Source organism: Cuculus canorus, chromosome 3, assembly GCF_017976375.1.
Source record: "Cuculus canorus isolate bCucCan1 chromosome 3, bCucCan1.pri, whole genome shotgun sequence".
In the NCBI taxonomy this organism is placed as follows: domain Eukaryota; kingdom Metazoa; phylum Chordata; class Aves; order Cuculiformes; family Cuculidae; genus Cuculus; species Cuculus canorus.
Window position 1 is genome coordinate 74,388,095 of NC_071403.1, and position 23,707 is coordinate 74,411,801.

The 23,707-nt window shown below is 44.3% G+C and overlaps 1 protein-coding gene across 6 annotated transcripts in view; it reads left to right on the forward strand.

Annotated features, from left to right (window-relative positions):
• Positions 1–23,707, forward strand: part of SYNDIG1 (synapse differentiation inducing 1) — a 100,048-nt gene that overhangs the window by 37,622 nt on the left and 38,719 nt on the right. Inside the window, exon 4 of one of the 6 annotated variants that reach the window (XM_054063944.1) lies at positions 11,520–11,675. The exons of the other annotated variants lie outside the window; for them this stretch is intronic. Within the exon in view, the coding sequence (XP_053919919.1) occupies positions 11,520–11,549 (30 nt within the window). The 3' untranslated portion in view covers positions 11,550–11,675. Of the gene's footprint in view, positions 1–11,519; positions 11,676–23,707 lie in introns of those variants that run through there. 6 annotated transcript variants of the gene reach the window in all.

A 23,707-nucleotide genomic window follows, 5' to 3' on the forward strand; every position in this document is an offset into this window, starting at 1 on the left:
AAAACAAATGAAAGGAGACTCAAATATCTGAAGTTTAATGTATGCAGCAGCAAATGAATGGATGTTTTCAATAGCCAAGACTTAAGGTTAACCTTTTATCGGTCTGCAGAATACTCAGGTATTATTTTTCTTCTTCTAAGAGATCAATATCATGTACCAGAGACCCAGGGCTGTATTCTAATCTTGAATATACAGCTTGCTATCTCTCGGCAGCTGTTCTGGTTGGGGCTATTGAATTACTACTCTGTTTGGATGCGTAGCAAAGTTAATTGATCGCTTCTAATTACAGTCTATGTTTAATGGGCTGCAGAAAACCACTCTGAAGTGAAGACTTTAGTCTAGGGATCTAGTCACTCAGAGATGCTGCCAGACAATTGCAATTCCTCATTGAATTCACTGATTTCCCAGCAGCAGAAAAAAAATAAAGCTTTTATGTATTTATTTTGGGATGAACAACAAGATCCAAGGAAAAGCAAGGGACTAGGACCTACATGGGGCTGTCCAGTTTGTATCTAAGCTGGTGCAAGAGGAGGTTTAGGTTGGATGGTAGGAAAAGGTTCTTCACCCAGAAGGTGGTAGAGCACTGGTACAGGTTCCCCAGGGATGCAGTCATGGCACCAAGCCTGAAAATATTCCAGAAGCTTTTGAACGACGCCATCAGACATGTAGTGTGAATGTTGGGGTTGTCCTATGAAGGGGCAGGATCTGGAGTAGATGGTCCTTGTGGATGCCATCCAACTCAGGACTTTCTGTCATTCTATGACAATATCAGATATAGGGAGGGAGAAGACTCTCTGTTTTCAGCTGTTGTGCCTGAGCAGCATTCGACTTCTCAGTGGTTATGCACTGAGTTTTTTCTCCAGAGACAATGGTTGCTGTGGCTGTCCCAGCAGTGAGCCTACAGGCTTTCCCGCTGAGTGCAAGGGTTTCTTCAGATGAAAACTGAAAAAGACAAAGAAGTCATATCATGGGACCCTGGAAGGCAGCACAGTAAAAGCTTTCTGCTGCTGGTGGCAGAGTCCAGAGGGACTTCTGTAAAGCTAAGCTCTGTGCCAGCCAAAAAGCTTGAGAGCCAACAGGAAATAAACCTGTCTTATTGGAGTAGATGGAGAGATTGCACTTTGATTCAAATGACTGGGGACAAACTATTGAGCCCAGCAGGAACAGCTTCCCCAAGGCAGCCACTAGAAATTCACTCTGCCAGGGGCATACAGATATGCAACTACTCTCCTTCAGTAGCTTGGGACTTGCTCTGTATCAGTCTTGACTCTCCCTCTTACCAGTCTCTGTGGTACCCTGTTTTCAGACCTTGTTTCATTTGTGCTTAAAATGATTGAAATCTTTCTCTAAGAAGTTAAAGATTAGTTAATTATCTAATACTATTGCATTGTTCCCAAACACTGTTTCCTAATCTAAGGAATTACATTTGCTGGATGCTTTGCCTCCAGGGAGGCAGGATATTAAAATACACCCATTGAGGTGTGTGATCTTAATGTACCATTGGTAATAAAACTAATGTACTGTTCTATGTGTTTGTGGGGGAGAGAAGTCCATCAACTTTTTCATATTGTGAAAATCTTTCTTCTTCTTTCCCTTGCACCAGTTTATTATTAAAATAAACTCTTTATGGGGTGCAATGACCAATGGGTTATGAATAACATTTCCATATCTTGGGATTTCTTGCCATTTCCAAGAAGTGTGAAAGAGTCATGGTTTCTTGGGTGAATGCAAGTCCAGGCATGTTCACAGAGGGACTTGGCTTCTTCCAGGAGGATGAGGCAGGCCAGAGATAAAGCAGGTCAGAACTGAGCAGGAGAGACAGAATTGGCAGTCTCTGGTCAACCACTTTCCTCAGCCTACTTTCCTTGGAGTCAGTACTTTGCCATCATGAAGCCTAGGAGAAAGAATGCAATCAAACCAGCTTTTCCGCAGAATTTCCAGTCCCCAGTCCCAAAGATGGCCAATGGATGTTAGTGTCCATCATGAGGGACCGTCATTAGTGTCCATCCCCCTGAGGTACCTCTGCTTATGGCTGCTGTTAGTAGCAAGAGATGGAGAAATGTGATGCTGGGAACCAGAAAGACCTAATCTTTTCTTCCCAGGTTTGTTCAGGGAGCCAATTCTGGCTGGGATTTGGACTTTTTGTTGCTCAGTCATTCAATGAGGTATCTCTGGAAGGAATCGTGTCCTCGCTTCACAATGGGGACTAGAAGCTGGTGGAGAATTCTCTCTCCATGGTTGAAAGCACAGTAGCTGCTCCCAGCCCTTCCCTTCACTATGGCAAAGACATGCTACAAAAGCTGAGGGTGGGCTGATAATGGCAAACAGAGTAACTTTCAAATCCTCTCAGGTGTGATAACTCAGGAAATGGGATTTCATGTCCAGAGACATGTGGGCCTTTGAACTAATTTAAATAGTAATTGTCCCAGACTGTGATTTCTGGATTTCATTTAAGACACCACACTTAGTAATTGTGCTGGCTATGTCCTCATTTCTTGACCTCGTTGCACAGATGGCATTGTTCTAAGCAGGTTTCTACAGACTGCAACTAATTAAGCAACTAATTAGGAGGCTGCACTTACACAGAAGCTATTGTAGAGCAATAACTTCAGTGACCTTATGAGACCTTGTCACAGCATTGGTCCAAAGGCTGTCCAGTTTCCAGCTGACATTTCAGTGCATCCACCAGTCTCAGTTTGAACCACAGCTGTGACAGGTTGACTCAGCCTAAGCTAGACTTATCCATAGCACCATCTCAGCCTTTTCTGATGTGTCTTGAGGATGTCTCACTTGTATTTGAAAGCTTTCCTTCCTTCCCGGTAAAGACCACCTTGTCCTGTGACATTCAGTGGCTATTCCTAAATTGTGGTGAACACAAATTCGTTTCCCAAGACTTTCGGTATTCCCATAATGATAATGAATATTTAAATCACATGGGCATTGTCTCTTATTCTTCTGTGTCTCGCTCGGTTCTGTTAGCACTGTAGCATTTTCCCCATCAACCGAATTTCAAGCCTTCAGATGTTCTGATTCTAATTGTATCACAGAAGTGATGCCTTATGACTCCCTCCCCCATTTCTAATAACTTCTGTGTTGTATAATAACAACAAAAACATAATACACACCTTATATATCTGCTGATTAGAAAACAGATGATAGTAGAGGTTTCCAGTGTATGTATGCACCCTGGCTGGAAAAGGAATGAGAAGCGTTACTTCCCCTTCATTCCTTTACTAACAGCAAGGAATCTCAAAGTGTTAGAAGGCATTGGATTCAGCTTGGAGAACTGGTAACATTATTTGTCTAGTTTTTGCTCATGAGTTGCAAGTTTTATGCAGTTTTATGTTCTCCATTATTTTCTCAGAGTTGCTTAGTAGAAATGTTGAAAAGAGAGAAGAATAAAGCGGCCTTTATGCAAAATTTAAGATAAGCTCAAGGAGCAACTTATCATTGTGGCATGGGATGAGTGTCTCAGTTCAGGGTTCCTGTATTCCTGTGTGAACATGAGAACTAACTCAACCCTTGCTCCATACACACTGTGTCTAAACAGGGCTTACAGTGGCTCACCTTCAGCGAGAGAACTGAGGTCTCAGGAGCAGAAAAACCTTCATCTTGGAAAGGTTATAAGAGCATTTCTGCATCTCCTCATGATGCAGCTCTCTGCAGATGATGCCTTTCTCTAGGAAACCTTGCATCCATAACCACTGAGTACCCAGGACACCCCATGCTTGGGCAGATAACCTCTTCTGCATTTCAGGAACAGGGAGCTGAATAAAATCAGTGAATTTCTGTTCATTGTTACTGAAGGTTCCTTACCTCGTCAAGGAGTTTTAGCAATATGTTGAGAGGGTACATTGCTCCTCCTGGAAGCAGGAACAAGCTGTGATGGAAATACTGCAATAACGGCACTCACTTGCTCTTGGAAGTAACTATACTATCCCAAATTTATAGGCTGATTCAACCTCTGATGTATTTAATAACAGCACAGGTTTCAGTTGTGTTTCTTTTATCTGTCAGTACATAAAGCAGCAGTAAGTACGCTTGAAGGCTGCCTGTGCCTCTGCTAGATTTGGCATGGAGGTGGCTTGTTTTACCACTTCAAAAAGGGCTGAGTTTGAGTTTTGTTTCCACTTCATTTGCAGAGGACAAAAGGAGGGGCCTCTACAGGATGACCCTGGAAGAGGACCATGACTAACACTGTGGCCATGGTACAGCCTCACTTTCCCAACATTGCTATTCTTGCCGTCAGGCTGTGAATGCTTTGGTGGTGTTCTCTCTGCCCTTTGGGTCTAGCGCTCCTTGGATCAGAAATTTCCCATTTACTGTGGCCCAGGATAAATGAACAATCCATCTTCAATACCCTTTAGGGATTAATTACAGGCAAAAGTTATACTGTTTCAATTAAAGCAGCATACTTCTGGCAGCCCATCCCTGTAATACAAGCTTAGTATCAGTGTCCTTTATACTAGTAAAGATCTTCCCAGGTATAATATAATTGGTAGAAGGGAGTAATCTCTCCTGCTGAAAGCACAAATACACTCGCACACTCTGCTACAACTAGCTTGAAAGAGAAAACAATGTCCTGCTGGGTGCAGTTATACCACTGACAATCTGTACGTTGAACTTTCCTCTTGTGCCATCCCAAATGCTGCTGGAGTTATGGGTGAGAACCATATAAAAGACAGTGCTGGAAGAGCTGGAATGGGTACATTGAATTTCTGTGTGTGGCAGTGTCAGAGGGGAAATAAATCTGCTTTTCATGATGTATTACACACAGAATGAGGTTTTTCTCTGGGGAAACGAGAAGACAAGACCAGTGGAGCTGAGGAGCCCTGTGAGGAGCAAGCATGGCAGGGAACACTGATGGAAGTGTGCCACTTGCCAAGTGTGTCACTAGGTGCCAGGGACCTTCCTTCTTATCTTTAAACCCCAAAGAAGCAGAGGAACAAAGGTCACATTGAAAGGCAGTGGGGTTCAAGCTGCTGAATTATTCATCAGCATTAACAAAGCAACCTCGTATTCATTAGCAACTCATGGGTAAAAAGTGCCAAAAGCAAACCTGCTGACAGTGAGAGATTTTTATTCTCTTTGGTCACCTGGCATGTCAGAGAGGGTACCCTAGAAAACAGGGAAGAAAAAGCTCTGTTGGTGGTGTCATGTTTAGTGGGGATTCATAGAATCATAGGATGGAAGAATGTCTTGAGTTGGAAGGGGCCTACAAGGATCATCTAGTCCAACTCCTGTCCCTGTATAGGACAGTTCTGGTGTCCACACCATGTGTCTGAGGATGATGTCTAAATTCTTCTGGAATATTGTCAGATTTGGTGCCATGATTACTTCCCTGAGGAGCCTGTTCCAGTGCTCCACCACCCTCTGCGTGAAGAACCTTTTCCCAATATCCAACCTAACCCTTCCCTGGCACATATTCCTGCAATTCCCTCGGGTCCTATCATTGGTCAGAGAGAGGAAATCAGTGCCTGCTCCTCCACCTCCCCTTGTGAGGAAGCTGTACACTGCTATGAGGTTTCGCCTCAGTCTCCTCTTCTCCAGGCTGAACAGAACAAGTGACTTCAGCCATTCCTCATCATACGGCTTTCTCTCTAAACCCTTCATCAACTCTGTGCTCTCCTCTGGACTCTCTCTTTATATCCTATAAATATAAGGTTGCTTTATATCCTATTTATTCTATGGGACCCAAAACCGTACACAGTACTTGAGATGAGGCTGCACCACTGCGGAGCAGAGTGCATTCGGGAAGGTTTCTGCACAGCAAAGGCAATCAAGACATTCACACAGGTCCTTTATGGGAGTGCAGCAACCATAATTCCAAGTCGGTTCTTAAGAAGACCAAGGAGGTGAGCAGTGGGAAGGAAGAGAAACAGCTAACCCATCTCTACAGGCCAGGTTTGCTGATGCAGGCATCAGAGTCATATCTGAGATTTCCAGCTTTAGATGTTAAAGATGCCACGGTTTGGCATCAAGCCTAGAAATTCAGGATGTCTTTAGGGAAAAAAGGGTCAGTTGATGGGCATCAGAACTTTCTCAGTGTTGCAGATCAGACTTGCAGCTCCAGTCGGAGCTTGAGGGAAATCTGGTTTACTTTTTGAAATAGAATATGTGTGAGGTTGAAGATGACTTGCGGTTTGTCATAATGTGATTTGGGGGAAATAGCTGCTTCTGCTCATTTTGGGAAGTCAGACAGACCTGAACAATCTCGCACAGTGACCAGTGTCACACTGAAACCTGGAGCAGAGATTCCTGTTTCCCTGCATTCACTGTGTTGTTAGAGCCCTGCTATTATCACAAAACCTCTTTTTTTCCCCCCACTCTGTAACAGCTCCCTTGCGGATTCCAGGCTGTAATATTTTCATGACCACAAAGGAAACATCATGTTTGAAAATTATTTGATAAGGCCAAAATAATTTACCTCCTACCAAGTGTGTCATATTTTGGCAATTGCTAATTAAGCTGAGAGATTTCTGTCATAGCTCTGTGCAAAGGAAAATCACCACCTCTGTGAAATCTCTTTAGCAGAATGTGCATCATCTGCCATCTTCAGTATGAGCACAGGGTGGTGATAGTATTGTCGGCATTAAATCACCCTTCCAGTATGTTCAGCTTCTCTTTTAATCTACCAGCCCATACTTCACCAACCTGGAGCCTTCACCGTATGTTCTTGCATCTGTTGGCAAACCAAGATCATTCTTCCTAACAACTGCTGTGTGGAGGTTCAAGGGTAAAATGTAGAAATGCCACCATTTGTAAACCCTGGCAGATATGTGAGCTGCTTATCCTATTTGGTGTCCAGTTTGGGGACATTTGTTTTAACAAGGAGGAGGATGCATGTTTTCCACGCTCCTGCAGGGATGTGGCTCTGTACCACCGCCTGGCTTGCTGGGAACACTGTGTAACTGCGTGATTAATGAGAGAATTGGGAAATTGAAGGCAGTGGTGCTGATACAAGTGTTCATGACTAGATACCCTGCCTGGTATCTCTTCAGTAAGGAAAGGCATTGAGCTGCTGGAGCATGTTCAGACAAGGGCAACAAAGCCAGTGAAGGGTCTGGAGCACATCTCTTACAAGAAGTGGCTGAGGGAACTGGGGTTGTTTAGTCTGGAGAAGAGGAGACTGAGGGGAGACCTTAATGCTCTCTACAGTTACCTGAAAGGAGGTTGTAGTGAAGTGGGTGGTGGTCTCTTCTTCCAAGTAACAAAGGATAGGATGAGAGGAAATAGCCTCAAGTTGCACCAGGGGAGGTTTAGATTGAATATTAGGAAAAATGTCATTACTGAAAGAGTGGTGAAGCATTGGAACAGGCTGCCTGGGGTTGTGGAGTCTTCATCCCTGGAAATGTTAAAAAAATGTGTAGGTGTGGCACTTCAGGACATGATTTAGTAGGCATGGTAGTGTTGGGCTTATGACTGGACTTGACGATCTTTAGAGGTCTTTTCTAACCTTTATGATTCTATGATTCTGTGATACTTCTGCTGTACAGGGATGGAAATATTGTGTAGTCCAGGTTAGGGATCCCAGAGCTTCCATGCTAGGGTGACCAGATGGAGTGGAGAATTATACTAAACTCAACACTGAGGATAACTTCAACTCGATGCCAGAAGCAAGCCATAAATCTGAGGGTAAAACTTTGGTGGGCTATATAGTATGTATTTTAACACACAGATTTCCATTCACCTCATGAAAATAGTTTGTCAGTGATCTCCCTTGCTCAGAGACATCAGGGAACAGCAAGATTAGGACCACTCCACAAGGGAATAGGGAACCAGTGGTGGCAGTAAGGCAGGGTAGTTTCATCATCACAGGGGGCGGTCCCACAGCATCCAACTGCAGAGACTGTTGCTTTCAAAGCCCTGACAACACGTGCCTGCCCTTCTCCCCTTGCAGAGGTGGGGGAAATGATATCTGGAACATTAGGTCTCCTGGAGACATGAATCACTGATTTGGGAAGGCATTCCTATGTGTAGGAGGTACAGATAAGGTGTAGGGGGTACAGATAAGTTGAGCTGCAGTATCTGGACTTATGCAATTTGGCACATCTTATAAGACCTAGAACCTACTTGGCACTAAATAGTTCAGAAGAGTTACTCAACAACAGGATTGAATGGTCATCTATTCCTTTAAACAGGAGACCTGCTTGCTATTTTGCTTTTTCATCCTCATACTTGGTCACAGAAGTAGATTAAGATGATGATTTGCAGAGTTTGGTGTCTGCTTTTTGCCTTCAGCCTGTGCTTGTGAACACCTGAGAACAAATTGCTTTTTTAGCTTGAGTAGGAGAGTTTGTGCTAGAGAACCTGGAGTAGATGAGGTCAGGCTGTGCAACGACTAATGGATGAGGGACAGCACTGGAAGGGTGTGAAGGGCATTGGTGTGGGTGGTGCAAAGCAGCAAGGACAAAGGGAGAGTTCTCTAAGGAGAAAAAGGAAAATATGGCCATGTGTGGGGTAAGGATTTCTGCCCAATTTGATTAGGAAGCTCTGGCAATGTACAGAAGATGAGAAGCTCATGTAAGATGTCATGTTTAGGTATGACATCTCTGGAGCTGGCTTTACAGCCCTGCAGCTACAGAAGCAAATACCGTGTTACACGTAGTTGCAATTTTTATTTACTGTCTACACCATGTACATAGCAGAAGCATGGATTGTGTTTTGGGAGACAAGCAGAGAAGAAAAATCAAAGTGACAACCTTGACATGACCTGTGAAGTTCTTTCTTCATTGTCAGCATTTTAATCACTATAAAAAAGGGCAAGTCAACTAACTCAACTTGTGCTTGCACTAGGCAATCTCCTCTCGAGAGTCACTGAGCTGTCAAAAGTGAAGGGGTAGTATTTGAAGAGGAGGTGAATTGTACTCCACTATCCCTGGACTGTTACAGCTGGCATTTACAGGTGAAACTGCAGCTTGTCTCTGGTTGCCGTCATCTACTGTGTCTTTGTCTCAAAGATCTCTTGTAACTAGGCAATGCTTCAACCAGCATAGGAGCATGGGAGAAGAAGGAGATGCTTCTCTCAGTGCTCCTTTTTCCATCAGTCTTGGCAAGCTGTGAGCCTCATGAGCTGGCAATGCAGACTTGGAGCACAGAAAACCAACCATGTCCTGGGCTGTATTAGAAGATATGTAAATAGCGGGGCAAGGGAGATGATTCTCCTCATCTACTCCATTTTCATGAGACCTCATCTGGAGTCCTGCGTTTAGTTCTGAAGTCCTCAGCATAGGAACAACATGGAACTGTTAGAGTGAGTCCAGTCATGGCCATGAAGATAATCTGAGAGCTGGAGCACCTCCCGTGTATGCACAGGCTGAGAGAGTTGGGGTTGTTCAGCCTGGAGAAGAGAAGGCTCTGGGGACACCTAAGAGCAGCCTTTCCAGTACTGAAAGGGGCTTCGGGAAAGCTGGGGAGGCAGGAGCCCTTTATCAGGGAGTGCAGGGACTGAACAAGGGAGAAGGGTTTCAAGATGGAAGAGGAGAGATTTGGATGAGATCTTAGGAAGAAATGTTTTCCTTTGAGGATGGTGAGGCACTGGCACAGGTTGCCCAGAGAAGTGGTGACTGCCCCATCCCTGGGTGTTCAAGGCAAGGTTAGATGATGCTTTGAGCAACCTGACCCAGTGGGAGGTCTCTGTGCCTATGGCAGGGGCCTTGGAACTGGATGGGCTTTAATGTCCGTTCCAACACAAAACATTCTATGATTCCTTTTCTGCAGCAAAGAGCTGGAGCAGTGCTGGGGTTAGGAAGTGTTAGGAGGGAGGAAGCTGTTCTGAGAGGAAGGGCTCCTGTGCTCCAAGGCAGTGGAGAAAGGAGAGGCATGTGCTGGGAGAGCGGTGAGCTCCCGTCTGTGTAACACTCATGAATGACACGGAGTCCTTGAACCAGCTCAGGCCCCTTTGTGAGTGAACATCACTTCATGTGAAATTATGTGTTGCTGAGAACAGTCACTGTGCCGTAAATCCACTATGGAAAATCCTGACTTCTCGCCTTAAAATGAACTACAGTAGCGAGAGTACTATTTTGAAAAGCAGAAACAGCCATGCCAAGAAGATCTCACCAGGGCATTTTAGCCAGCCCAGCAGGACAGGATGTTCAACTAAGCAGCCAGAACAAAAAGTGCTGCTAAAAGCTGCAGTTAAGTATTTCAGCTGCTGTTCAGATGTATGTATTGCTGAGACATTACTGATTTGTTTGTGATTCTTTTACTTGCTCCAAGACCAAGTTGTTCTGCTTTGCCTCTTGCATTTCTCTGGTGGATTGATTTAGGAGAGAGGGGAGATGTATTCTTGAGAAAGCAAGTTAAAGACTTTTTGTTAATGATAAGTGGCTGAGCATAATTCAGTTTATTACTAATTCCAAAGAAGGGAAACAGAACCATGATGTCATGTCTTTTTAACTCCATTCAAACATTTAATCTCCTCTTTTTCTGACGGAAATGACTCATAAAATCATAGACATTAAGCATGGCAAAGACCTTTAGGTTCATCTTGACCATCTGTCTGCCACCGCTAGGTTGTTATTTAGAACAGTAAACAAGAAAACCACGTTACAGACAGACACAATGTTCTCTTGAAGAATAGGAGTACTAAGATAATTCTTCAGCCATTTGTGGACATCACTTGGGGTCTGAGACCAGGGACCGTGAAGTCAATGCGAAGGAAGTCAATGCCACACAGTACCAAATGAGCCTTAAAAAGATCTTGCCTTTCAGGGCTGAGTCTTTCCACGAGGAAGGAGCTTGTTTCCATCTCTACACATTCCTCCTCCCCTTGTCTTCTTGCTTACATCACTTCCCACAGTTTTTATGTTGTCTGTTGCTTTTGGTGACTTCCTTTTTTGATTTAGTGTTTTAATTTTCAGAGCTACTGGTTTTCATGAACCACTAGTTGAACTCACTGTGTTTTCACGAAACATTGGTTGAACTTATTGGGGGGCATCTGTGGCTGGAAATTCAGGTTCGACAGTCAAAAGTACGGCTGCTAGAAAGTAAGATACTCTGCTGGAAATCCAGACTTATAAGAAGCAGGCCTTGAAACTAAAGCTGGATGAGGAGAAAGGGTCTGTTATCGCACCTTGGTACAGAACCTGGCATACCTGGACCCTGATGCCCCTGAGACGGGGCTGAGGGACACATATCAAATCCCCACACGTCACTGCCTTTCTGTGGGGCAGGGACCATTCTTCAGGGCTATGGGTTGTGTCATACAAACTCACATCTGCGGTTCCTAAGTGGCAAGTGATATATTTATTCGGCAGGTGCATAAATCGGCAGTACCTCTCAGTTTGGATCTGAAATCACGCACAAGCCAGTCATACTCCCTGCCTCTCCTCCATACTCATTCATTACTGCTGTTCTGACATCTCTGCTGTTACTGCTGACTGCAAGTCTAGGTCCTCTGGCTGCTGACCTGAGAGCATTTTTGCAGGCGCTGGCAATACAACTTTGCAACAGAGCATGCCAGCACTTCCATTTTGACAATTAACCTTTTCAGCTTACTTGTTTTCTGGAAATAGTTATCCACAGGACAACACATGAAGACCTAATGCATCTCTGATGATGTGCATCTATTCTACTCTCAGAATGCTTGATGAGTTCACTTCTCATCTCCCAGGATCACTTCTTCTGTGGCCTCAGCAGCATGTGGACATGGGCTAAGCCTTCTCTCTGTAGCAGGAGTGACAGGGACAACCTTCATCCTGCTGAGCCTCCCCTGCGGGGTTGCTCTAACATCTCTGATTAGCTGTCTGTGGAAGAGACTTCTGTGAGAGCTTGCTGCCTCTGAGCCCCTGCAAGGAAGGATCATTAACATGCAGCCTGCCTGCCTGTGGAAAATGATATCTGTATACCTAGCTGCGAAGGATAACCAAATCAACACCCAGTCGGACTCCATTAACATAGCCCTCAGGAGGCAAATGCCTCTTAACATGAAATTATGTGCCACTGATGATTTCAGCACACAGGGCTCCTTATTGGTTCACAATCCACTTTTCGTCTAGTAAAGCATCTTCTAACAGCATCTTTCACAGCAAGTGTATCTGCTTCCTCAGAGGCAAGACTGAAACAAGAAGTTGTCTCTGGGCAGTTTCCCTGCAGGTGCTGCAAGTGGCACAAATATCTCAAGTCAGAAAAATGCCACCTGCATCCTGGATTGCCAGCATTGTCATGCAGTGGTACCTGTACCTCTGTTTTGCCTCCTTGTTTTACTACAGAGTGCTAAGCACAGAGTGCAAACAGCATAACAGCCCAAGCTCTCAAATACTCTGTGAAATCAGATTTTTCTTAGCCTATTAAAACAAGAAAGGTGACAAATGATTAGTAGCGACTAACAACAAGTTAACAATAACAGTTTTAAAGGCAATGTGTCTAATCATTACTGCAAGAGAAAAAGTATAGTAATTAAGATCGCTACATCACCAGTTGCCCTATTATCATCATCCAGATCCACAGTCACCGCAGGAGCCCTTTTGCAGTGAGGATTTGTGGATTCTGTCTGGGCAACTACACAGTGCATCCACTCATAGATGGGGCCTTCCAAAGATCACTGCAAAATGGTCAAGCTTTTCTATCATTAAATATACAAATTACATCATTCTGAAAGCGTGGAATTTCTGGCATCAGCTGCCCGCTCCTCCTGTAGCATGGCCAAGGCACCAGGAGAGGAGATAAGGAGACAGCTGGATATGTCCTGTCTTTAAACTAAGTGGCCTGAGGTGCAGCATTCCTGCATAGTTCTCCTTTCACACTGTCCATGCTTGTGCTGATTGGTCATCCAGGGTGCTGATGGTCTTTTTCTCATCCTGTGTAAGCTGGACCAGCTACAATTCAGGTGGCACAGCCCAATTTTGATGATAATGTCAACTATGATGCATTTTCTCTATGTATTAAGACTAGCACAGCACAGTTCTACTGATGATAGCAATGTGAGACATTTTAGATTAAACAGTACACATTGCAATGCAATACAAATAAACCATGGGTCACCTAAATTGTTTAAGGCCTATCAATCAGGCCTTTTCACTTCACTCTTCCACACCACTTTTCAAGCCACAGGTGGGAAAATGAGCAAGAAATGGGCTGAATGCCAGTTTAGGGTACCCCCAAAACTTGAGACAGGGTTATGATGACCTACCACCTCAGAGGAGAAGCCAATGGTGCAATGACAAACCCCACCGGCTGCTTCTCCATGGTGGTGTTGACAGAGCAGCACTGGGCAGTTTGTGTACACTTTAGGAGCTTGGAACTGATTTCCGATGCAAAACTCCAGCTAAGAAAGGCTCAAATCCTCTGGGATCATTAAACCCATTTTGTCATGGTTTTGTTCTCCCTCAAGACAAGGGTAGCACTTGTCTTGGCACTTCCTTTCTTCATAGAATTCTGGAATGGTTTGGACTGGAAGGGACCTTAAAGATTATCCAGTCCCAAGCCCCCTGCCACGGGCAGGGACACCTTCCACTGGATCAGGGTGCTCAAAGCCCCTTCCAACCTGGCCTTGAACACCTCCAGAGATGGGACATCTTGAGTAAATCTCCTTATATTGGGATTGGCTGTGCCCAGAGATACCCCTGATCCCTTTCACTAGCTGTGCCCCATCCTCAGTAAATCCCTGTCACTGAATCCCTTTCAGTTTCTCTTGGCCACAAGGGAATTTCCAAGCAGTAACCACTGGCTACCCACTATGCAAGCATTTGAAGTTCCCACTCTCCAGGCTTAGCTCAGCCTCCATCTTCCAGAAACCTCCTGGCAGGGATGACTTTGCAGGACTTCATTTAAACAGTCCTATGGGTCAGCTTTCATGCCAGAGTCTCTGCAACAAAATGAGCTACTGGTCCCTTAGCCAGGAGGCTGTCTAGGCCACTTGGGTTGGGGGGGTGCAGTGCGAGCAAAGAAGTCTTTTCTGTTTTCTCTGCTAGCAAAGACATACTGGCAAAAGCAACAATGGGTCCCCCTGGGCTTTTGGCAGTGCTGATGATGCTGATGTTGGATCACCATAAGGGATCATTACATGGCTTTATATTTGTGATTTACATAGATTGCATTGTAGTGGTTTACAATCTAATATATGCATTTGCTGCTCTGTTGGGAGCTGTAAAGAAGAAAATCATGTAATAAAGAGCCTTCTGGTCGTGACATAAAATTCAGCATAATACATATTATTACCTCTGCCCGTGCCAGCCCTTCCTTTTTGCTGTTGCCTACATTTTCAGTGTGTGGCAGTGTTACCAGCTCCTAAATGCCAGCTAAGGATCCTTGATGGTGTAGATGAGGACAGAGAAAAATTCTGGAGAAGAAGTGGACAGGCAGAAATGCAAGAATGCCCTCCAAGCGTGAGAAAAGCAGATGCAAACAAGGAGGGTGGTGAGGCACTGGCACAGGATGCCCCATCCCTGCAGGTGTTCAAGGCCAGGTTGGATGGGGCTTTGAGCAGCCTGATGCAGTGAAAAGTGTTTGGAACTGGATGATCTTTAAGGTGTCTTCCAATGCAAACCATTCTATGATTCTATGAAAGTCTTTTCCACATGCTCTCCAGGATGACTAAAAATCCCAGGTCCTAGGCAGTAAAGTGGGTCTCTGTTTGGCTTTAGAGAAAGCTGTCTAGAAGTAAAGAGGGGGAAATGCAATATCGCATTACCTGGGCAGAGGATGGAGAACAATTCAGATGACCAGTCAAGAATGGCTTCGTAGCTTTTGTTGGCAGAGCTTAAGATTTCTACAAGCCTATCATTATCCCCTCTGATGCCTGTTTGATTTACCCTGGAGTTGATTTATTAACACGGCTCTGCTCTCTGCTCTGTAACTAATCTCAGCAGGAAAAAAAAAAAGCATAATAATGTTTAATTACGCACAGCATCAATAGCTTTCTGTCTTGAATTAATTTACTGGTTACTTGATAACTAGTGTGTTTGCAGCCTTTTCTGAACTGGCCTGTTTATAAATCCTGGAGTGGGCTACTACTCCAGTCAAGATTGCTACTCATCCTTGTTAGAAAGCATAATGCCAGCACTCTTTCAAGCCACAGAGGTGGATAGATGGGACTGGAAAATAGCTCATTTCTTCAAGGATCAGTATTTGCAGTAAAGACCTGGTGCCTACCTTGTCGCACCAGTAGCATGTCCATCAACTGGAGCAAAAAAATTAATTTTCCATCCTCAGAAATCTTGTAGACTTACAAAGTTTGTCTTAGGATGAAATTCCAGTTCTGAACTTTCAATGCTTTTCATGAAGAGATGGGAAAGAAGTGGGTCCAATGATTAAAAACAACATTTACAGATCTGGAGACCCGTACTTATCATGTGACAGTTCTCCATTTGCCATTAAAAAGTGCATTTAAAACTCTAAGGTTTTGGTTTCAGCTTAAGTTCTGTACACTGAGTAACGAGACGGATCAGTACTCTGGGCTGGTTCCTTCTGAATTATTCTTGTTATCTGGGAGCTGAACCTTGTGCCATCTACACAGTCAGACTTCCCTTACTTTCAAGTATAGTGTTCATCTTTGCACGGTGCTCTCAGTCTCACTTCTTCCTGCAGATTTTATCTCCTTTAATTGGTGAAGGTAATCTACCAAACTGACTAGAGGGCTTTGTGATATTTGTGACTTGCTCAGATTTACTTGGTCTGATGTCATATGGAAACTGCATATAATGTGCTATTTTGGTGGCTTTCCTAGATAGGGAGCTAACTGCTTTTGTAGGATTGCTGAGTTCATGACTGTGTATTTTTGGAGTAACATTTACTTATTTGATGCTTTATTACATTAACCCCCTACACTCCGAAAATAAATAGCTTTCTCCAGCAGGAGGAAAACTGTCGTATGGGTTGCTTAATATTCACTAAATCTATACTGGCTGACTAAGAATAGTTACTAATTCATAGCAGCAGGCTGTGTTGATATATTTACAGCCATCAAAAAGGGTTTGACAGCTCATCCAAAAGCAGAGTATCTTCTTTTTTTAGCTCCCTGCAAAAAAGAGTTCAACAACAAGAAGAAATTACCGAATCACAGAATGGTTTCAGTTGGAAGGGACCTTAAATTTCATCCAGTTCCACGCTATGCCAGTGCCTCACCACCTTCACAGGAAAACATTTCTTCCTAATCTCTGATCTAAATCTCCCCTCTTTCATTTTAAAACCCTTCCCCCTCATCCTGTCCCTGTACTCTCTGATAAAGGGCCCTTCCTCAGCTTTCCTGTAGCCCCATTTCAGTACTGGAAGGCTGCTATAGGGTCTTCGTGGAGCCTTCTCCAGGCTGAACAAGCCCAACTCTCTCAGCCTATCTTTGTATGGGAGGTGCTTGGATCATCTTCATGGCTCCTCTGGACTCACTCTAACAGAGCCCTGTCCTTCCTACGCTGAGAACTCCAGAGCTGAATGTGGGACTCCAGATGAGGTCTGACAAGAGTGGAGTAGAGGGAGAATATCCCCTTCCTTGACCTTCTGGTCACACTTCTGATGCATCCCAGAATAAATCTGGCTTTCTGAGAGAGGATGCACTAGGCAAAACAAAACAAAGGAAAACTGAAGTGTGCACCTAAAAGGCTCTGCGTCTCCACACAGAATTACTAGCCTGCTTTATATTTGTATTCTTTAGTGTTGTCAGGACTCCCTGCAGGAATATCCTTGGGCTTCCTGGCCATGGTGTATCATGGTGTGGCAGTCACAGTGGGTGTATCTTGGTGTGGCAGTTACACACTAGTCCATACATGAGAGGGAGGCATTTGGCAGCAAACTGCAGCTGCCTTGGAGCAGCATTGCACCAAAGTATTGGAACTGAAGGATTTTCCTTTTCTTGGCACTTTTTTACACATCTCCAGGAAAATCATCACAGAGAGCAGTCATGTTCTGTCAGATTCTATATCCAGGCAAACAAACATAAAACACATTGAAAGAAAACTCCCTGCCAGGTTCTGCTGTTTCCTTCTGTAAATCTAGGCTTCTGCCTTGCAACTTTGCTGGTAAAGAAAGGGCTATGATGAATTCCCCCTTGGGGCTCAGGTTTTCTGTGCTGTTGGGGCTGTGTATCTATGCCAGCTGACAGCTATTTCCTCCATTGCAACTTATCCACTTAGAAAAGGAGCACTTTTACTTTGTGCCCCAGTCACAGCTATTTTCATCCCCCTCTTCTGCAAATTTTGCGTTCTGCACATCCCCCTTTTGACATGCACATCCTCTTCAACCAGATCATGCAAGCAAACAGCTGCTTTCACAGCACTCCGATCTGGAACATTGCTTCAAATTACAGGAGGCAGATGTGTTTATTAATATTTAAGATCTGTCAGTGACTGCGTTAGCCAGGCTGATGGTGCTGCTGAAATCTTCACTGCAAAAAGAAATGAACAAAAGAACAAAATGAACAAAGGGATCACTCCTGTTCCATAGCAACCTTCCTTGAAGACTAGAGGACTGTTTAGAGGAAATAGCATGATGTCCTTGCCCTGCCCTTGTATACTTACCAGGGCATCAGTTATTTCCCACTGCTGGAGACCAGGTATAGGAAGCCTGGGCTCTCTTGTGTCCATTCTTTCATTTTATGCAAGCTCTCAGTTTTTCCTGGTCCAGACTTGCTGAGGGACAGCAGTATTGCTGATGGAGTAAGCAATGATCTCCAGCATTTTTGTATCTCAAAGAGCAGTCTGTTCTCCAAACCTGGCAGCATTAGAGATGAAATTTCCGAAGATTTATAACATAGAATTATAGAATCATAGAATGGTTTGGGTTGGAAGAGACCATAAACATCATCCAGTTACAAGCCCTCTGCCATGGGCAGGGACACCTCCCACTGGATCAGGTTACTCAAAGCCTCATCCAGCCTGGCCTTGAACACCTCCAGGGACAGGACAGCCATGACTTTTCTGGACAACCTGTGCCAGTGCCTCACCACCCTTGCAGGAAACAATGTCTTCCTAATATCTCATCTAAATCTTCCCTCGTTCAGCTCAAAACCATTACCCCTTGTCCTGTACTCCCTGATAAAAAGCTCCTCCCCAGTTTTTCTGCAGATGTGCTTTACTATATCTGCGTCCTCTAGTAGCTGTAGCTGTGCCTCATCACCAAGTGTGCTTGCTCTGAGGTCCACCGGTTCCACCTGTATATGCTCAAACACCAACTAGCACAAGAGCAGACCATCAGCCTAAGGCTGGGATTAAGGGACCCAAGGCTGTTCTTGGTTCTGCTGTGTGACCTGAGCTTTTGCTTTCCCTCCCTCCATGCACTGCACAAGATTCGTGATGCAAAGGATAGATCCTGTTGTTTGAGGCAAGATCACTGACAAGGTGCATTAGTGTTCTTGCAGTTGTCTAAGGGAAGGTGGGAGGTAGAGCTGGTGCAGGCACCAAGAGGTGTTTCAGATCTGACTGTGGCTGACTGCGTGGATTCCCAGCAGAAGTGTGTTGCTAAGTTCCCCAAGCAGCCCTGGGAGTGTGTCGTTCTCTGTGTGGGCGGGTGTAAAAAAACTCTTTCAGAAAGTTTCAAAGGAAGCTTAACAACAGTGAGAAGAGCTGCAGCTCCATGCAAATAGCCCAGGCCCATTTACAAAACACGAATGCCACCCCCATTTGGCACAGAAATCAGCTGACAATGGCAGGAAAGCTGTAATTTCTTCCCTAAAAACAAGAATGCTCCTCACTCAAACTTGATCCAAAAGGCTTTGAACTCTTTTCAAGGCTGGCATCTGATTTACAGTGCTGCTATTTACATCAGATATTTTATCATAGAATGTTTTGGTTGGAAAATGCCTTTGGTATTATCAAGTCCAACCATACCTGTCCACTACGAAACCATATCTGTGAGCCTTGTCTACCCATCTTTCAAATACCTCCAGGTATGGGGGGACAACCACTCTCCTGGGCAGCCTGTTCCAGTGCCTGGGAACCCTTGCAGTAAAGAAATTTTTCCTAATATCCAATCTAAACCTCCCCAGGCACAACTTGAGGCTATTCCTTCTCATTCTATCACTCTTTACTTGAGAGAAGAAACCAACACTCACCTCACTACAACATGTATATGTATGTGTCCAAGCATGCATAGGTTTGTGTGCAGCCAAGATGTCTCCTTGCAAGTAATTCAAACAAGAATTGGATATGTCCCATGGCACCGTCTCAAGAGTCAAGCACTGGAAGAGCAGAAGGGAGTTATCCACACTTACAACTCTGGGTCGTTGCTGAACATAGCATGTGGGCATGCAGGGTCTCTATGCCTATGAGACTACTGAGAACCAAACTGTTGAGTCCAGCATGGCACTTCCCCAGGAATCCTGAGGATGAGTGGTGGTCCATGATCCAGTGAAGTGGGAACCAGTGGATTAGACTACACTGATAACGTCCTTGGTAATAAATTGAAAGTGCCAAGGGCTTTTCTCTGTCTCTCTTTCAGTTACAGAGTACTTCCCCAATGCTATGGACTGTAAATGGATTTCTCTCTCACTCCTCCACCCCCTTTCACTTTCTCTCTCTCTCCGTCACTAAAACCTTGACTGGCATAACCAATTAGCCACTTCTGTCCTCTCTGCATTTGACATTCTTCAGCTCCCAGAGAAGCACCTAGACATAGGCTGAAAATATCAGTGCTATCCTAACTATCTGCATGTGAAGGAGAAGCATCACTAATCTCCTGGATTATTACTATAAATGCAGGCTTGGGCTTCAGAGAACATTCTTGACTTCTTTTGCTTAGTGGCTGTTCTCCCAGAGACTTTCCTTCAGTCCCTGTTTGTTCCAGAGGAGTGGAGTAAATAACACAAGACAACCAACAAAGTTGGTGGGATGTCTAGCGGTAGAATTTTCAACTTCCCCTTCCCACTCTTTACTTGCAAGGAGTGATATCCAGGTTTGGCACATGGAGACAGATAAATCTAGATGCATTCAGGTGCTGGCAATGAAGAGATCTGTCTGACAAGTTTGCCACATTGTCATGAATAGGCTGCTTTTCAGTCACGCACCTTTCTACTTTAGAGCTAGGCAGGTATCCCTTTGCAGCAGAAAAAGCTTCACATCCTTGTGAGGATGGTGAGATACTGGCACAGGTTGCCCAGAGAAGTCATGGTTGCCCCATCCCTGGAGGTGTTCAAGGCCAGGCTGGATGGGGCTTTGAGCAACCTGATGCAGTGGAAGGTGTCCCTGCCCATGGTAGAGGGGCTGGAAGTCAATAATCTTTAAGGTTCTTTCCAACCCAAACCTTTCTATGATTCTTTGCCTGTAAGGCAACAGCTCTTAAACATCCTTCGGTCCAAGCCTATGATCCAATGTAGGAACTACCACCCATCTACCATATAAACTCCTCCATCTGATTTCAGATGTAGAACTTATAGTGATAGAAGCAGAGTCTGCTTGCCAACATCAGGATATGAGCCTTGTTTTATAGCCTATACATCCCTGAATTTCCTTGGAGGACATTCACCTGATTTTGGTTTGCAGACATATGCCTTGGATGCTCAGGCTGGCTCCCCAGGTGCTCAGGCTGACTCCACATAGGCAGGCTGCATTGCTGGAGCCTGAATTTGTAACTGTCAGACAGCCCTGCTCACAGAAGCTGATGGAAAGCCTGATGTGCTGAGAGAGGAGGATGGTACACATCTTCTAAAAATGCCACTTACTTTATATTCCTCAGCAATCCTGTGGCACCTGGCATGCAAGAAAAAAAGTTATTACTGAAGTAATTTTGCGTTATTTTTAATAGCAGAAATATTTAAACCTGGCAGACTGTATATTCTTAGATTCTGTGGAACACTTCCAAGAGTTTTCTTGCTTGCTCACTTATGTTCCTCTAGCATTTAAAGGAAAGTACACATTGTGCTCTGGCCCTTTACAAGCTAAAGAGGACTTGCCTGGCATTAATAAGGCAATTAGAATAATTAAAAATGTTAGCAGCACTTGCAATCACAATAACTATACTCTTCTCAAGAAGGAAACCAACATGTTCTTTGTGGTGATCCAGCCCCTCAGTGTCCTCGTGGTGAGGGGTCCAAAACTGAACACAGGGTTCCAGGTGTGGCCTCGCCAATACTGAATAATTTGATATCCTGTTGGAATACTACGAAAGGAGAGCTCTTCTTTAGTAGAAAGAGGAAGATTGAGCACTACTTTTGTCTGTAATTGAATTAGTCAGTCTGCTTTTGCATTTGCTGAAGTAGGAAATCCAGTGTTAGAAAGGAACAGCTGAACTGAAGAAGGAAGAAATTAGCATTAGAGCTGAAGACTCAAGGCATTCTCATTAACATATAATCCCAGACTGTAAGAAGTCACACATGGACAGCTTCAAGAGGATTATCATTTCCTATGTACACTCAGCCAGCTCTTCTCTGCCACCCCAGTGAGATTAAACAGTGATTTTCCAGAAGGAAGCTGTGAGATATCAAAAGAACTGGCCCCAAAATGAGTACAAATCTACAAAGGAATTCAGGTCTAAAGGGCTTTTCCAAGGAATTAGTTTTAAAGAACTTCTCTAAGAAACCTGTTCAAAGTTTCTCAAGACACTGAGAAGTGTCCCATCTGTTTCACATAGCTTCAGATCAGGCACCAGAAAAGCCAGGACTGAACAAGACATATTGAGGCAATGGTCTGAACTCAGGATCCCACTTGGAGCCCATCAGTAAACCTCACAAGCCTCGTTGCTGACAAGTATCAAAGAGCAACTATCCCTCAAAGGCTGAGAGACTGGTAATGTAAATTCATACCCTTCCATCCAACTTGTGTGTAGGGCCAAAATATCATAGGCGTATCATATGCTGCTGCATGAAAGGCATGAAGACAAAAAAATGATGGATGTAAATCAGCCTTGTTCCACTCAAATGAGCACAGCCCTCTTGCTTTACTCTCTCAAAGGCATTTCTGCAAAATCAAACACTTTAGGGACCGAAGAGTGAGAAACAAAGCAAAGAACCGTCTGAAAAGATACACCCTTGCACTAGCACTCCTGTGTTATAGAAAGCCAATGTTTTCCTCTGGAAATAATTTATGGTTCTCCATAAGCAACGGGAATCTGAAAGCAGAGTATAATGTAGCCTCAAATCACCGCAGACATCCCTTTCATTACTTTCTTTCCTGTGGCAAAGGCCAGTGCCTTAGTTCTTTCTCACAAGAAGTTAAAGGGAAAGCAAGAAGATTTTAAAGAGCATTGAATTGACTCAGACTAATTGCTCCAACAGCAGCGAAGGCAACCAAAACACGCTCGAGATGGCTGTCGTGACCTAGTGCTTTGCTCCAAGCCACAGGCTTGAAAATAATAAAACCACTCTTTCTCCCTAGCGAAGAGCTGATTTGAAAGTGGACTCATTCCAGCTTCTTCTATTTTCAGTATCGATGGTTTTGTTCCTGTGGAGCCACGTCACTGCCTTTGTCTCAGCTGGTTCACAGTTCACACAGTCCAGCACAAAAGTGGTGATGAACAGAGAAGTTGCTCACGTAGGTGTTCCAGAAAGCAGCTCCCTTGCTTTGGTACATATGTGGGGTTAAAGGTGCCCTGTTCATCACTCACCACCCACCTAACAGCTTACCAACGTACTTCTGCTGCCTGATCCACAAAGCCATGCATGTGTTTTCTCATTCTCTGTGAAGATCCTCTACACCAAATATTTTATCCAGTTGTTCACAGAACTCCAATCTTCTCCCATCATCCCAGATGTCTCTAGACACTTGAAGTCCCTCTTTCTCTCTGATATAGGACCGTGAACCACATTTGCTCACATACCCTGAAAGGTTTCCTTCAAGTGCATACTTCTCTCAGCTGCTTTTCACCCTCTGGCATGCAGAGACCACTGAGCATGTCTTAAATCTGTCTCTGCTAGACATTTGAAATGTCACAGACACATTTGGTGAGGGAGTCAGGGACAAATTCATGCAGCACTCATTCCCATCAGGAGTGGTGAAGCTGTGGCCTTTTGAGAGTGGTTTTCCATCTCTGAAAGTTTTGCGTATGGTGCTGCTGTTTGTATGAGGAACCACAAGGTAACTCCACTGAGCAGGAATAGCTCTACCTATAATTATATATTAGGTCAACAAAAGGAACTGGGATTATTTAGCCTGGGGAAGACGAGGCTGAAGGGAGACCTCATCGCTCTCTATAGTTCCCTGAAAGGAGGTTGTCATGAAGTGGGTGCTGGTCTCTTCTCCCAAGTAGCAAGTAATAGGATGAGAGGAAATGGCCTCAATTTGTGCCAGGAGAGGTTTAGACTGGATATTAGGAAAAATGTCTTTACTGAAAGAGTGGTTAAGCATTGGCAGAGGCTGCCCAGGGAAGTGGTTGAGTCTCCATCACTGGAGGGGTTCAAATAACATATAGACATAGCACTTTGGGACATGGTTTAGTAGGCATGGTGGTGTTGGGCTGGCAGTTGGACAGGATGATCTCAGAGGTCTTTTCCAAACTTAATGATTCTATGATAATAAGAAAGAAATATTTCCTCCATGAGCAGACAGCTTTTCTGTAGTGGGAGATAGAAATGTAAACAGAAGTGCAATATATCTTACCTGATCCTCCAAGTATTTTTGCAGTTAGAATCCTTCCTACTGTGAGCACCTTGTCTCTGAATTGAAAGAGAACAAAGGCCTGGAGAGCACCCTGTTATAAAATTTGTATCCTCTTCCAAAAGGGTTAGACCCTGACCATTCACTGTTTTCTAGTGGAGGAGAAAACTGTGAACAATTAACTTAGTGTTGCCGAGATACTGTTGATAATGTCAGTACTTTTTTTACTGTCACCAGCACTTGTCCAG